The 12,667-nt window shown below is 57.1% G+C and overlaps 1 protein-coding gene across 1 annotated transcript; it reads right to left on the bottom strand.

Moving 5' to 3' along the window:
- Positions 1 to 4,631: 4,631 nt before the first annotated feature.
- On the bottom strand, positions 4,632 to 9,354 carry LOC103345961 (protein RoBo-1). Its single transcript, XM_051839473.2, has 6 exons — positions 9,196 to 9,354; positions 8,757 to 8,846; positions 8,448 to 8,558; positions 7,918 to 8,067; positions 7,315 to 7,446; positions 4,632 to 4,942 (listed from the first exon to the last, which is right to left on the bottom strand). The coding sequence occupies exons 2-6, from the start codon at positions 8,827 to 8,829 to the stop codon at positions 4,752 to 4,754; spliced, it is 657 nt and encodes a 218-aa protein (XP_051695433.1). The 5' UTR covers positions 8,830 to 8,846; positions 9,196 to 9,354; the 3' UTR covers positions 4,632 to 4,751.
- Positions 9,355 to 12,667: the final 3,313 nt, after the last annotated feature.

Here is a 12,667-nt window from a genome sequence, read left to right as displayed (position 1 = left end):
TTGGAATCAGTTGATCTGGGTGTAGGCTGGTCCTACCGCCACCACCCTTTGTTTTTGGCCTTTGCTTGCTTTTATTTTAATTCCTCGCTCCCAGGGTAGTCTAATTTTCAGCCACTATTTTTGAAGATTTATTTATTTATTTGAAAGGCAGAGTTACAGAGAAAGAGGGAGAGATATACACAGAGAGAAAGAGAGATCTTCTATCAGCTGGTTCACGCCCCAAATGGCTGCAACAGTTAGGGCTGGGCCAAGCCAAAGCCAGAAGACAAGAGTTTCTTCCGGGTCTCCCACATGGGTACAGGGGCCCAAGCATTTGGGCCATCTTCCACTGCTTTTCCCAGGCCATTAGCAGGAAGTGGATTGGAAGTAGAGCAGTGGGTACATGAACCAGCACCCATATTGGGATGACAGCATTGCAGGTCATGGTTTTACCCAATACACCACAAGGCCAGCTCCAGAAGATTTTTATTATAATAAATAATATATGTAAGGTGGCAATACAAACATTAAAACACTTTGCTGATATTGTTAAAGTTACACATGGGTTTTCAAAATTTGCAATAGCTGTTTCATTATGTTACTAAATGGATGGGGTAGTCCTTTGACCTAGCAAGCAGGTAAGCCACCAGTTAGTATACCCATATCCTGCATCTGAGTTCCTTGATTCTATACCCAGCTCTGGCTCCTAATTCCAGCTTCCTGCTAACACACATCCCAGAAGGCAGCAGATGGTGGCTCAAGTATGCAGATTCCTGCCAACCTCATGAGAGACCAGCATCAGATTCCTTGCTCCTGGCTCTGGCTTGCCCAACCCTCCATTTAGGGAGTTAACTGATGTATGGGAACTCTGACTCAATAAATATTGAAGAAAAATAATAGGGGCTGGCGCTGTTGTGTAGTGGGTAAAGCCGCTCCTTGCAGTGCCGTCATCCCATTTGGGCACCAGTTCGAGTCCTGGCTGCTCCACTTCCAATCCAGTTCTCTGCTATGGTCTGGGAAAGCAGTAGAACATGGCCCATGTCCTTGGGCCCCTGTACCCATGTGGGAAACCTGGAAGAAGCTCCTGGCTCCTGACTTCAGATTGGCACAGCTCTGGCTGTTGTGGCCATCTGGGGAGTGAACAAGCAGATTGAACACCTCTCTCTCTCTCTCTCTCTGCCTCTGCCTCTCTGTAACTCTACCTTCCAAATAAATAAACATCCTTAAAAACAAAAAAATAATAATGCCAAGTAGACACAAAAATTAAGTAACTTAGTTTGGATGAATTTCATTTTAAAGTCTCATCAGGAGAGAGATGTCCACAAGATGGCAGAATAGAACAACCTTCTTTGCCCTCACATAAAACCAAATGTAGACTGCTATCCACTAATCATAATGACTCCCAGAGGCCCATTCAGAAATGCAAAGGAGGAAAAAATAGAGAATATCTACAAAGAAAAGGCCACTGGTGGGTTCAGCCTGCCTGAGATGCCAGGAGATGGCTAGAAACAAGAAAGGAATATGGGGGCTTTGGCATCACCCATGTGCTGGGGACCGTAGGGTCTCCAGCAGCAGGCACCAGCACCTTTTGCTGCCAGATGACTGCTTGGGCTTGGATATGATGTGAATGAGGGCCCCAGAGTTTCATGGGCCGAAGTTTAATCCACATTGTGAGGCAGCAGGAGGGTGGAAACAGAGGGTGGCCTCTGGAACTTGAGTTGGATTCGCCGAGGTCATCAGGAGTGACTGAATCCTGGTGGCTTTGTAAGAACAGAGAGACCACAGAGGACACACCAGCTGCTGGTCACTTGTGCTCCCCATCTCTCACCAGGTCATGAACCTTGGGACCAAATACAGCCCTTCGTCCTGGGGTCTCAGGATCTCTGAGCCACCATAAACCTCTGCATTAAAACTTACCCAGTCTGTGGTATTCTGCTCTTGGCTATAAAAAAGCAGACTAATATGCTCACCAACAGCCACTCCTGCCAGGGAACCCTAGCGAGGGAGATGCAGCCACCCTCCTGCGCCCAGGAGCAGCTTCAGGAAGGGAGCTGCCCCTTCTCCCGGCCCCAGCATGCGCCGACCCACACACACCAGACTGTAGATCCGCTTAGGTAGCTACACTGGCCCAGTCCATATGGACTGGTAACACCGACACCACAGCATGCCCGAGTCTTTCTACCGGTGCCAGAGCTCCAGCTCCAGCTCCTGACCCACTGTAACTGCACGAGCCCACACAGCGCGCTCTGCTCCGGGGCTGCTCGGCGGGCACCTGTGCCTTCCGCGGTGGCTGTCCATACATGGTACGGCCGCCGGTCCGTTCCATTGCTGCGCACATCCCAGAGCCGAGGTCTGGCCAGCTCCCGTGGCCACCCCACTGTGCACTGAGAGCTCGCGCCCTAGCGATACAGTCGGCCGCAGCCACTCCTGGCCAGCAGCACGTGGCCCGGCCCAGAGCACCCCGAAAGCTCTGGCGTTGGAGCTCCAAGAAGCCACCCTGTGATCCGCGTCGGCGGCCTCCAGGACCCTGAAGTGGCACATCTGTGTTGCTTTAAGCCACAGAGTTTGTGATAATTATCACGTAAATGAAAAACAAATACAAGCTATTAAAAAAATGTTACTGCATTCTAAACGTATGCAGCCAGTAAACTGGGCAGCCTGCTTCTTTCTAGGAAACTGGGTTCAACTCTCCCAGCTGGGCTGGGTCGCTGGCCTCTTGGTGCCTCAGTTGCCCCATCTGTAAAGTGGTCATTGGACTTTTCTGAGCTCACCTGAGTTGATCCTGGTCAAGTGCTTAGAAGAGAGACTGGCACCCACTCAACCTTCCTGGCATGCCAGGAATGGTCAGCGGCCCTCAGTCCAGCACCCTCCTCCCAGGAAAGAGGAGCTGACTCCCAGGGGGACAGACAGAAGACTGCAAGGACCACCACACCACCCAGATCAGCTGCTCTGTGGCTGGAAAACAAAGAGGAGCTGGGCGTGGGACCTGGTACCATCACAGAGCTGCCGTCTCTGCTCTGGAGAAACCAGCAAAAGCGGTCAAACCACATGCTGTTCCCACATCGGGTGTCCCTCAGTCTCGGCGGAAGGGCCTGGCTAAGAGAAGCCCTCTGCCCACTCCCTGGCTTAGAGCCCAGGTGGACTACGTGTGTTCTGGATGCTCCAGCCTGTTCAAGCCAGCAGACGTCCCCTCTCAGGCAGAAGACAAGAACCATGAGTCTGGGGGGTTCCTTGAGGCTGCGTTTCTTGGACGATCGAGCCACCTCTTTGGCTGGTCTCTGCTGCTCTTGCCATGAATTGAGTCAGGACTGGCTGCTCAGCGTAACGAAGCCCTTGGTCTTTCAGTGGTTCACAAAGAGCTTATCTTTATGCTGACAGTGTGGTCCATGTAGGCATTCCTGTTTGGGACAGTGTTTTGAATGGACGCTCTAGTCATCAGCGAAGGGTTGCTCTCTTTTTTTTTTTTTTTTTAGATTTATTTATTTATTTGAGAGAATTATAGACAGAATGAGGGAGACAAGGAGAGAGGTCCCCCATCCACTTCCCAAGTGGCCTCAATAGCCGGAGCTGAGCCGATCTGAAGTCGGGAGCCTCCTCCAGATCCAGTGGATGCAGGGGCCCAAGCACCTGGGCCATCTTCCATTCGAACAGGTGCCCACATGGTATGCCAGCCCTGCAGGTGGAGGCCTAACCCGTGCCACAGCGCCAGCCCCGAGGGCTGATCTTACTGATACCGAGACTCAGTCCCCCTAGGGACAAGGGCCACCTTACACAGTCACCAAGCACAGAGGGCCATGCAGGAAGGACACGGTGACCCAGTCCTGGAGCCAAGCTCTCCCTTGGGCCACAGAACCTCGGTGGGCAGAGGGATGCCATCCAGCTGCATGCCTAGGGGGCTTCAGGGTGAGACCCGGCCTGGGAGGGAGAGAGGCAGCCCCAGTCTTACAGACCCACAGAGGAGGAGCAGCCTTGGGGCATTCCTTTCTTTGATGCAACAACAGGGGGTAGCTCCTGTGTGGGAAACTGGAGAAGCCAGGGTCCCTGTGAGCAGATCAAGGGTTCCTTCACTGGGGTTCAGCACTGGCTTGAGGCCTGCAAGGGCCTGCCCTGCTGAACCCTCTTCACAGGCACCATGGGGAGCGCAGCTGTGGCTGCCATGGTTCCAGCCCTGTGAGTGAGGGCACAGCTCTTTGGGCTCCTGAGGGGACCACCCCCATTCTTTGAACTTAATGCTAAAGCGACTGCCTCTGCCTGTGTCCTCCCCAGTGGCCACCCATCCCGGGGAGCAGAGGGTCGCAGAGCACATGGGGAGACTTCTACACACGAGGTGCTGAGGCGGTGGGGATGCGGTTATGCCTGGGGCTTCATGAGCTGCGAGCAGGGACCCCTGGGCTCTGAAGCGTTCGATCAGAATGAGTCTCCCGGCAACGCAGTCCAAGATTGGGAGCAGAAACCAAGAATACCAGGACAGAGGTGCATCCTGGGACGTGTGCTGAGGATGAGGGTTGAGTGACAAAGTGGAGACTCAGACTCCTGTAAATGCCAGGAACCCAGAGCCCTCGAGTGGGGCTGCTTGAGGTGAAGAAGCCATTAGAAGAGAGAGCAGGCCTCTTTTTCCTTGACTGAAGTACAAACAAGCCATCACACACACATGCACAGAAGTACCGGCTCTTTAATTCTGCCCGGAGGGGTAGACGTCGGGGAAGGGAGACATCTGAGGACGCCAGCATCTTCAGGTTTGTAGGATCATGGGCTTGGCAGTGCCTGAGAGCTCACAGGAAGACTTTGAGCAGGAAGAGGCTGGACAGCATCGATGAGGTGGCAGACAGCAGGGCAGGGCCCCCACTGCTGGGGTCTATGCAGCGGGTCCAGATCTTTATGCCAGACAACACTTGTTGACCCTTCAAGTTGCAAGCATTCTCAGTGGCACAGCCCATACCGTACATGGCTAAGCCGTCAAACGCTAGGAGAAAGTCAGGAGTCAGTGTCCCTCTCCTCCGGCCGCACCTACATCCCAGGTCACTCCTGCTCCCTCTGGTGAAGACAGATGCACTCACAGTTCCCTGAAAGGCAGCAGCTATGGCTCCAGTCCCACCCCGACCAAGTCTTATTTCCTTCTGACCCCAGCGCCTCCCCAGTTTAGGAGTGGCCCTAAATAGATGCCGCTCTCTGAAGCCGGGCTGAGACTGAGGCCTTGGGGGCCCGACGAGGGGAGAGAAGTGAGGGAGGAACAAGGCCAGAGGGCAGGTCTGGTGTTTGCTAAAACCGGAGGTCTGCAGATCCTCCTGCCCCTCAGACCCCTTCTCCCCAGGCTGCACGCTTCCTGGAAGGTCGGGCTAGGGGACCTGTGTGTGTGCACAGGGTGCACTTCGTGCAGAGGGTTGGGGTGGAGAGACTGTGCCTCTGCGGCAGCCCTAACCCTCGGCATCCTGAGTGATGCCCCACCTTCCTCCTCCATTGCAGCTCTTCTTGCCAAAGGGCCAGTCTCAAGCCCTCCTTCAACATTTTCTGGGGCCAGCACTGTGGCATAATAGATAAAGCCACCACTTGCAGTGCCAGCATCCCATATGGGCACAGGTTTGAGCCCTGGCTGCTCCACTTCCGACCCAGCTCTCTGCTGTGGCTTGGGAAAGCAGTGGAGGATGGCCCAAGTCCTTAGGCCCCTGCACCCGCATGGGAGACCCAGAGGAAGCTCCTGGCTCCTGACTTTGGCTCGGCACAGCTCTGGCCATTGCAGCCAATTGGGGAGTGAACCAGCAGATGGAAGACCTTTCTCTCTCTGCCTCTCCTCTGTGTACCTCTAAATTTAAAATAAATAAATCTTTTTTTTTTTTTTTTTTTTTACAGGCAGAGTGGACAGTGAGAAAGAGACAGAGAGAGAAAGGTCTTCCTTTGCCGTTGGTTCACCCTCCAATGGCCGCCGCTGCAGCCGGCGCACCGCGCTGATCCGATGGCAGGAGCCAGGAGCCAGGTGCTTTTCCTGGTCTCCCATGGGGTGCAGGGCCCAAGCACCTGGGCCATCCTCCACTGCACTCCCTGGCCATAGCAGAGAGCTGGCCTGGAAGAGGGGCAACCGGGACAGAATCCGGCGCCCCAACCGGGACTAGAACCCGGTGTGCCGGCGCCGCAAGGTGGAGGATTAGCCTATTGAGCCACAGCGCCGGCCTAATAAATCTTTTTAAAAAGAAGTTTAAAAAATATCCATAAGAAAAGCATTAACTAGCCTTCATTCCCACCACACTCTCTCTCTTCCATCGTCTAGCCATCTCCTGAAACACCACAATTCCACAAAACATTTTAAAAGTTGGTCAGAGACAAGCAGAGACAGTGTCCCATTGAGGTGCATGGTCTAGAAAGAAAAAAGACCATGGAAATACTAGAGGAAAAATTCCTGCCTGCATGGGACACACATCCTTCATCACACTCTGAAACTCAGAACATTACTCCTATGGATTTCAGAATGACACCAGGCCAAAACTTAGGGCCTCGTCGAGGGGCTGGGAGGGGCAGTGGCAGTGACAAAGGCAACTAGAAGTGAGGTAGTGTTACCTCTCATTGCCGGTGAGCCAAGGTTCCATTCCAGGCCTCAGTCTGCAGTGGGGAGCAGCAGCTGTGTGCCCCTCCACCCCTCTCCTCTGCTCCCCTGCCCTGCCCTCCTCTACCCTGCCCTCCCTTCTCCTTCCCTTCCTCTCCGCTCTTCCTCCTCCCTCTCCTCTCTTCCTCCCCTCTCACTTCCTCTCTCCCCTCTACTTCTCCCCTCTCTTCCCCCTTCCCCCTCCTGCTAAAGCGTTTCCTTCCAACCTTGGAGGGACATCCAAGCTCTCTGCCCAGCACCACCCCTTGCTTGGTGTGGTGGTCGGCCTCTCTCAGGACCCCAGTTGTTCCACCCCTCGGTGCTCAGATCGTTCCCTGTGCAGACCCCTCTCGAGTTGTATACAGTTGGTCTGTGTGTTTAACAGGGCACAAACAGAAGTCACTTCTGAGGTTGGGTTTTTAAAACTGCAGTCCCCTCTCACTCTCTCCCTCCGTGTCTCCTATCACTTGCTGTGCAGGAGGCCAGCTGAAAGGTCATAGGACACATGGCAGGCCTGGTGAAGAAGCCCAGGTCCAGATGAGTGAGCCAAGGACGCATCCCCTGCTCACTCTTTCATGACAACCTCGGGAGTGACCCTGGGCTAGCACTGCCCACCTGTGCCACTGCCAGGCTCTGGACCTGCAGACAAGGTGTTGTGTTGACGCTGCCACATTTGAGGATGCTTGGTTACCCAGTGACAGACAGCTGAGGCACTGTTCTTCAGGAAGGTGAACCCCAGCCTGCCCAGGGAGTGCTCATACCTGTGGCGACAACCTCCACGCACTTTGTCTCCCGCCCTGTGCAGGGCAGGTCAGTGGTGCCACAGAAGACACTTTCCTCGCTGTAGCAGGCAGGGCATTTGACACCGTTGGGGTCTGGTGACTTCTGAGACACTGGGTGAAGAGAGACGCATGTTTCCCAACGGAGTGGACTGGGAAAGTGGGCCAGGAGCATTGTGTCTGCCACCTCCCAGATCAGGACTCTTCTGGGCTTCTCCCACCAAAAAAATAAAAAACTAGGGAAAGTGTCTAACTAGGATGGCTAGGCTGGCGTGGGCGGTGTTGGGTAGGAGAATGTAATCAGAAGGAGTTCTCCCTCTTCCTGCCTGCCCTGGCTGGAGACAGTCTCTGTGATGAGGAGAGGAGACCCCTGACCAGTGGCAGAGCTGCAGACTCACATGGGAGGACGCCCCCAGGGGTCCCAGAGCCTGCACTCAGAGCATCCATCCACGCTGCTCCAAGGAGGAGAGGCCATCGGCAGCAGTCAGTGGGCGACTGGGTGGCAGGAAGGAGCCCAGAGGACGGAGGCTGAAAGCCGTGGATGGGGATAGGCGGGTGGGGAGCAGGGCGGGCAGTGGCACGCACCGAACACGTCCTTTTGGTTGCAAAGCTCGCTGCTACAGCACTGGAGGTCGTACCCGAATGTCCGCTCATTCCCCAGAGTTGCTGAGAAGGCCAGTGGGGTGCAGGTGTTGGAAGAACAGCCTTTTTCCTGGGAGGACTGCTGGACTTTCCCTGCACGGAACCGAACCCCAGGAGAGCTCCTGTCTGAGCCGCAGACAGCAGGACCCGTGTCCGCAGGGGCTCTGTCGCCCCCCTCTCCACCCCGGCCTTTCCACTCCTCCAAGGCCCTTCCGCACCGTCCGTTTTGTGGGAGGAAGCAGTGGAGGGACGACTTGAGAGAATTGCTGGAAAAGGAGTGGAGGCCTCTGGACTGCCCAGGACCCCACCCCACACCCTGATCCAGGCTGGACATGTTGTGAGGAGGTCAGAGGGCACAGACGAGGTCAAGGGCAGAGCCCCTGCATCCTGCTTCTGAGCAAGGCACCCCTGCCTCTGAGCACCCGCTCCGGCTGCTCTGAGCGTGTCCCGACGTGGGCAGGGCTAGGACCTACCTGATTCATTAAATTCTTGCTTGTAGTGGAAGCAGCCTTGAGTGGCTTCACATGTTGCCTGCAAGCCGGAAGTGCACTGCAGTGGAGAGCATTCTGTGCACTTGTAACTCTCTACCCAAGGAGACAATGGCCAAACAGTCACTCAGCGGCAGAAGCCACCCCCAATCAGGTAACACTTCTAGCAGCTGTGCCTTCTGACAATGGGCCTGGGGTCCTTAAGTCCCAAGCCGGGCCAAGGCACCCCCAAGGAACCTGTTTCCCACCCCACCCTTTGCTCCAGGAGAAAGGGGCCCTCGATGCACTCCTTACCCACGGTGCTGAAAAGGAAGGTGGTGAGGATGCAGGTGGTGATGACACATGCCCTGGTGGGGGACAAGGCCATAGCAGCTCCTTGGACACCTGCTCAAAGCCCAAGTGAGAGCGTAGGGGTCAGGGCTATCCAGCGACCCAGGTGCCCAGCCAGTGCCGCCCAGTCGTCCCTCCCCCCTCCATTCGTTCAGCAGGGGAGAACTGGTGGAGCCCCAGCTCTGTGCTATATTTGGCTCTCGTGAGGGACATGGAAAGGGAAAGGACGCAGAGCCCCTGCTCGGGTGTGGGAGCTGTTAGGGGGCAGTCACGCTTCTGAGGAGGGGTTGACAGCAGCTCTCTGGGTGCCAAGACAGGGCTGGGCCCTCAGCTAACAGCACAGGTTTCCAGTTTCAAAGTTGCCCTCCTGTACAGCCCCCCACCCACCACTGGAAATGCTCACCGCTGGTTTCTTCGAGGCTTCCGAGAGAAGGTCTCTGAGCCGGGGGAGCAGGATGCACTGGCCTAGAGTGGACAGGACCAGGCTGCTGAGCTTCTCCCCCACCCCTCAGTCACTCTTACCTTTATAGGCCCAGCATCCCCCCAGCACTGTGGAGAGTTACAATCTTGGCCCAGCGCCAGATCCACTAAATTTCCTTGTAGGTAAAGGGCTCTGGGCAAATAGAACTGGCCCAGCCCCAAGTCCAGCAGGTCTCCTGATCTATGAGGACAGCCACTCCCCTGACCTGCAGCCGGGGACGCTCCTTGGAGGCCCGGGTGGAGAGCAGAGGGGGGCTGGGCCTTGCTGAAGTCCAGAGCAGGAAGTGAGGGAGGGGCAGCCCCGAGAGGGAGCCCAGCCTCTGTTGCAACAGATGGCTGGTAAAGGGTGCAGCTCAGGAAATGGGAGCGCTTGTTTCACTCTGAATTCATACCTCGTTTTCCAGAGTAGCCTTCAGCCAACACAAGTTGCCTCAGAGACAGGTGTGTGTGTGTGTGTGTGTACACCCACACACTAGATACAGCCCTCCAGGGACCCCCTCCACCACATTCTTAGCTTCTCATGGCCTCGAGACAGCAAGCACACTCTTGTCTATTCCTTCTTCACATGAGAACTGTTTGCATGAAGAGAGCCGGGGGATGCGGGCATGGCAGGCTCTGGAGCCGGCCTGACGTGGAGCCAAGCATGCCACAGACCAGGCCCACGGGGAGCCAGGCTGCGCCCACTGCCCTGGGCCTCGGTTTCCTGGGATGTGGTGATGCCCGGAGGGGAAGACTCAGGGCGTGTGGGCCGTGCCTGTCCCGGTGCAGGGCAGCTGGCATGGGGCTGCACCCTCACCCAGCATGGCAGCCAGAGACAGATCACAGCTTGAACTCACTGCTGGAACTCACTGTCGAGGGAGGGTGGGCTCATCCCGCACACTGGGCACCAGCGTCAATGTCTCATAGCCCTTGGCAGGCTCAGGCTGGGCCTCCTGGACAGTGGGGCACCCTGGAGGATGAGCACATGCAGCTCCTCCTCCTGCTGAGGCCACTGAGGACTCACGGCCAGGGCATCAGATCCCTCTGACCACAGGACTGTCTCAAGGGGAGGGGCTCCCGCCCAGGAACAGCTCCTCAGGATTCCTTGCCGCCAGAGCCCCCTCCAGCCTGAGGCTCTCCGGGTGACAGGATAAGATCAAGTGTCCATGGGGAAGGGGCCTGGGCAGCTGCTGGGTCCCCTGCAGTCCAACATGGCTGCCTGCTGTGCAGGGATCAGGGAGGGGGCAGTGTGCTGGCTGCTTTCCGACAGGGCATGAGCCCTGTCAGTGCCCCGGACAGGGGCCGCCTGTGGGGCCTATGGAGCTGCACAGGTCACAGCTGTGTTGGAATCCAGTCTAGAACCTGCTGAAGCGTGGGGGAGCAGCCGAGCTGTTTCTTTACACCGCTGTAGTCATCAGCTCTTCCCCGGGAGACTCGTGAGGACACAGTCCAAGCCAGCAGAGTGCAGAGGACACACAGAAAGACAGGCAGATGCGGCAGGAGGCCTCGCGACTTCCCACAGCGGTGGCTCTGCTGGGCTTGAGGACTGTTTCTCAGGGGAGGAAAGAGACTGTCTCAGTGGGACTGGTGCCCGGTCCAGGGCTCCATGCCTTGTCTGGTCACCCTGACAGTTGCCTGTCTTGTGTTCTGGCAGAACATTCCACCAGGTCGGATGCCACCTGCTTCTACACCCCTGCTGCCATGCGGGTAAGGCTGAAGCCAATCCAATTCTCATCAGAAGCTGAACCCTGCCAGTGCACGGTGTGGAAGCACTGATGGCAGCGGGAGGAGCCGAGAGATGGGCCACAGCTAAGGCAGAGCTGCTGACAAACGCAGCAGGCCCCAGTCTTCACCTCTGCTCCACCCCATTCCTGGGGCTCAGTGGGATCCAGCACCCAGCCGCTGGTTAAGGATTCAGTGGGACTCAGCACCCAGCTGCTGGTTAAGGTTTAGGGACTGAGGCTGGAGGTTCCCAGGGCAGGTGGAATCAGAGGCAGTAGGGGCTTCTGAGAACAGCGGGTGCAGGCAGGTGTCTGGGATGGAATGGCTCCTGCTCTCAGGTGGTCCCAGTGCCCAGAAGCATGGGTGGGATCCAGGACTGAGGACACCGCGGGTCTGCAGGCTGTCATCTTGGAGTGTCAGTGTCTGTGTCTCGGAGAGGTGTTGCTATGGCAAGGGACCGCCTGAGGAGCACCAGCCCTGCTCCAGCCCTCTCAGGCTGCAACAGGGCTCAGGGTGGGCCCCAGGATGAAGGGGAAGTGGTGCCCCTAGGCCCACGGTGGGGCCCTCAGGAGAGGCTCCGGAGGCAGGAGTGCCAGCGGGAACGTGGCAGAGGCGCCGTGCCAGGGCCTGCCTTGTCTCACCCTTTCCAGGGCAGTCCAGCGCTTTGTCACTGAGGCTGCCTTGGGGGCTCACTCTGAGGCACTCGGCCTCTGCCTATGGCTGAAATGTCAGAAGGCCCACGTCCTGGCCACCCAGGCACAAGCACCACACCTGGCTGGGTCTGGGGGAGGCCTGGGCTCTGCCAACCTGCCAGCTCCAAGGCCCTGGTGCTGAGTGGGGTCGGCCCACCCTCTACTTCCTGGCTGGAGTCTTGGTGGCCAGGGAGCCTGGGTTTGCGTCCTGGCTCTGCAATGCCCGTAAGCTAGTGCCTCAGTTTCCCTGATGGTGAGTAAGGACAAGACGAGGTGACCATGCAGGGAGGCATGAGGCTTCCATGAGCAAACATGCAAAGTGCATACAGCAAGCAGCACCCGCCACCAAAGCTCTCTCCAGGGTGTCCCTCTTTTTTGAGCATCTGTGTGTGCCAGCCCTGGTAGGAGATTGACTGGCGCACACCTTGCTTTCAGAGGAGGCAGGGGAGACCCAGGGGCAGGCAGTGAAGAGGGACACCAGGAGGCACAAGAGGGTCCCTCACTCTGGACAGCCAGTGACCCGGGGCCAAGGCAGGGCAGGAGCCAGGAGTCCCGGCCACTCTGCCTGCCCAGCCAGGCTGAGCACATGTGTGAAGGAGGAGAGGCAAAGCCCAATCTGAGGAACTGGGTTGGAGCTCCCCTGCCTGCTCCAGGGGCAGCCCTAAGGGACAGTGCCCAGGTCTGGGCCCAGACCTCCCCTGTGGGTGGAGTAGGTGGGGCCATGAGACTGACCAGGCCCTGAGTCCAGAGCACCAGGTTGACAGAGGCAGGGGCAGGGCTGCTCTGGGCTTCCCCAGGAGGGGACAGTGGTATCTCTGCCATCCAAGATGTCGCTTTGTGGCTGCTCCTCTGAGCCAGGAGCTGGGGGTGGAGCCATGTGAGCAGAGGGCTCTGAGGGGGTGAGGAAGCTAAGAGGGTGGGGGCAGCAGAGTGAGGCCACAGCGCGGCCTTCTGGGGGCAGGTCCCCTGCTCTACTGTCCTCCCGTGCCAGCCGTTATCACT

Source organism: Oryctolagus cuniculus, chromosome 6 (assembly GCF_964237555.1).
Source record: "Oryctolagus cuniculus chromosome 6, mOryCun1.1, whole genome shotgun sequence".
Taxonomy (NCBI): domain Eukaryota; kingdom Metazoa; phylum Chordata; class Mammalia; order Lagomorpha; family Leporidae; genus Oryctolagus; species Oryctolagus cuniculus.
The sequence above is the reverse complement of the archived record's forward strand: the minus strand, read 5'-3'. Positions and strand labels throughout refer to the sequence as shown.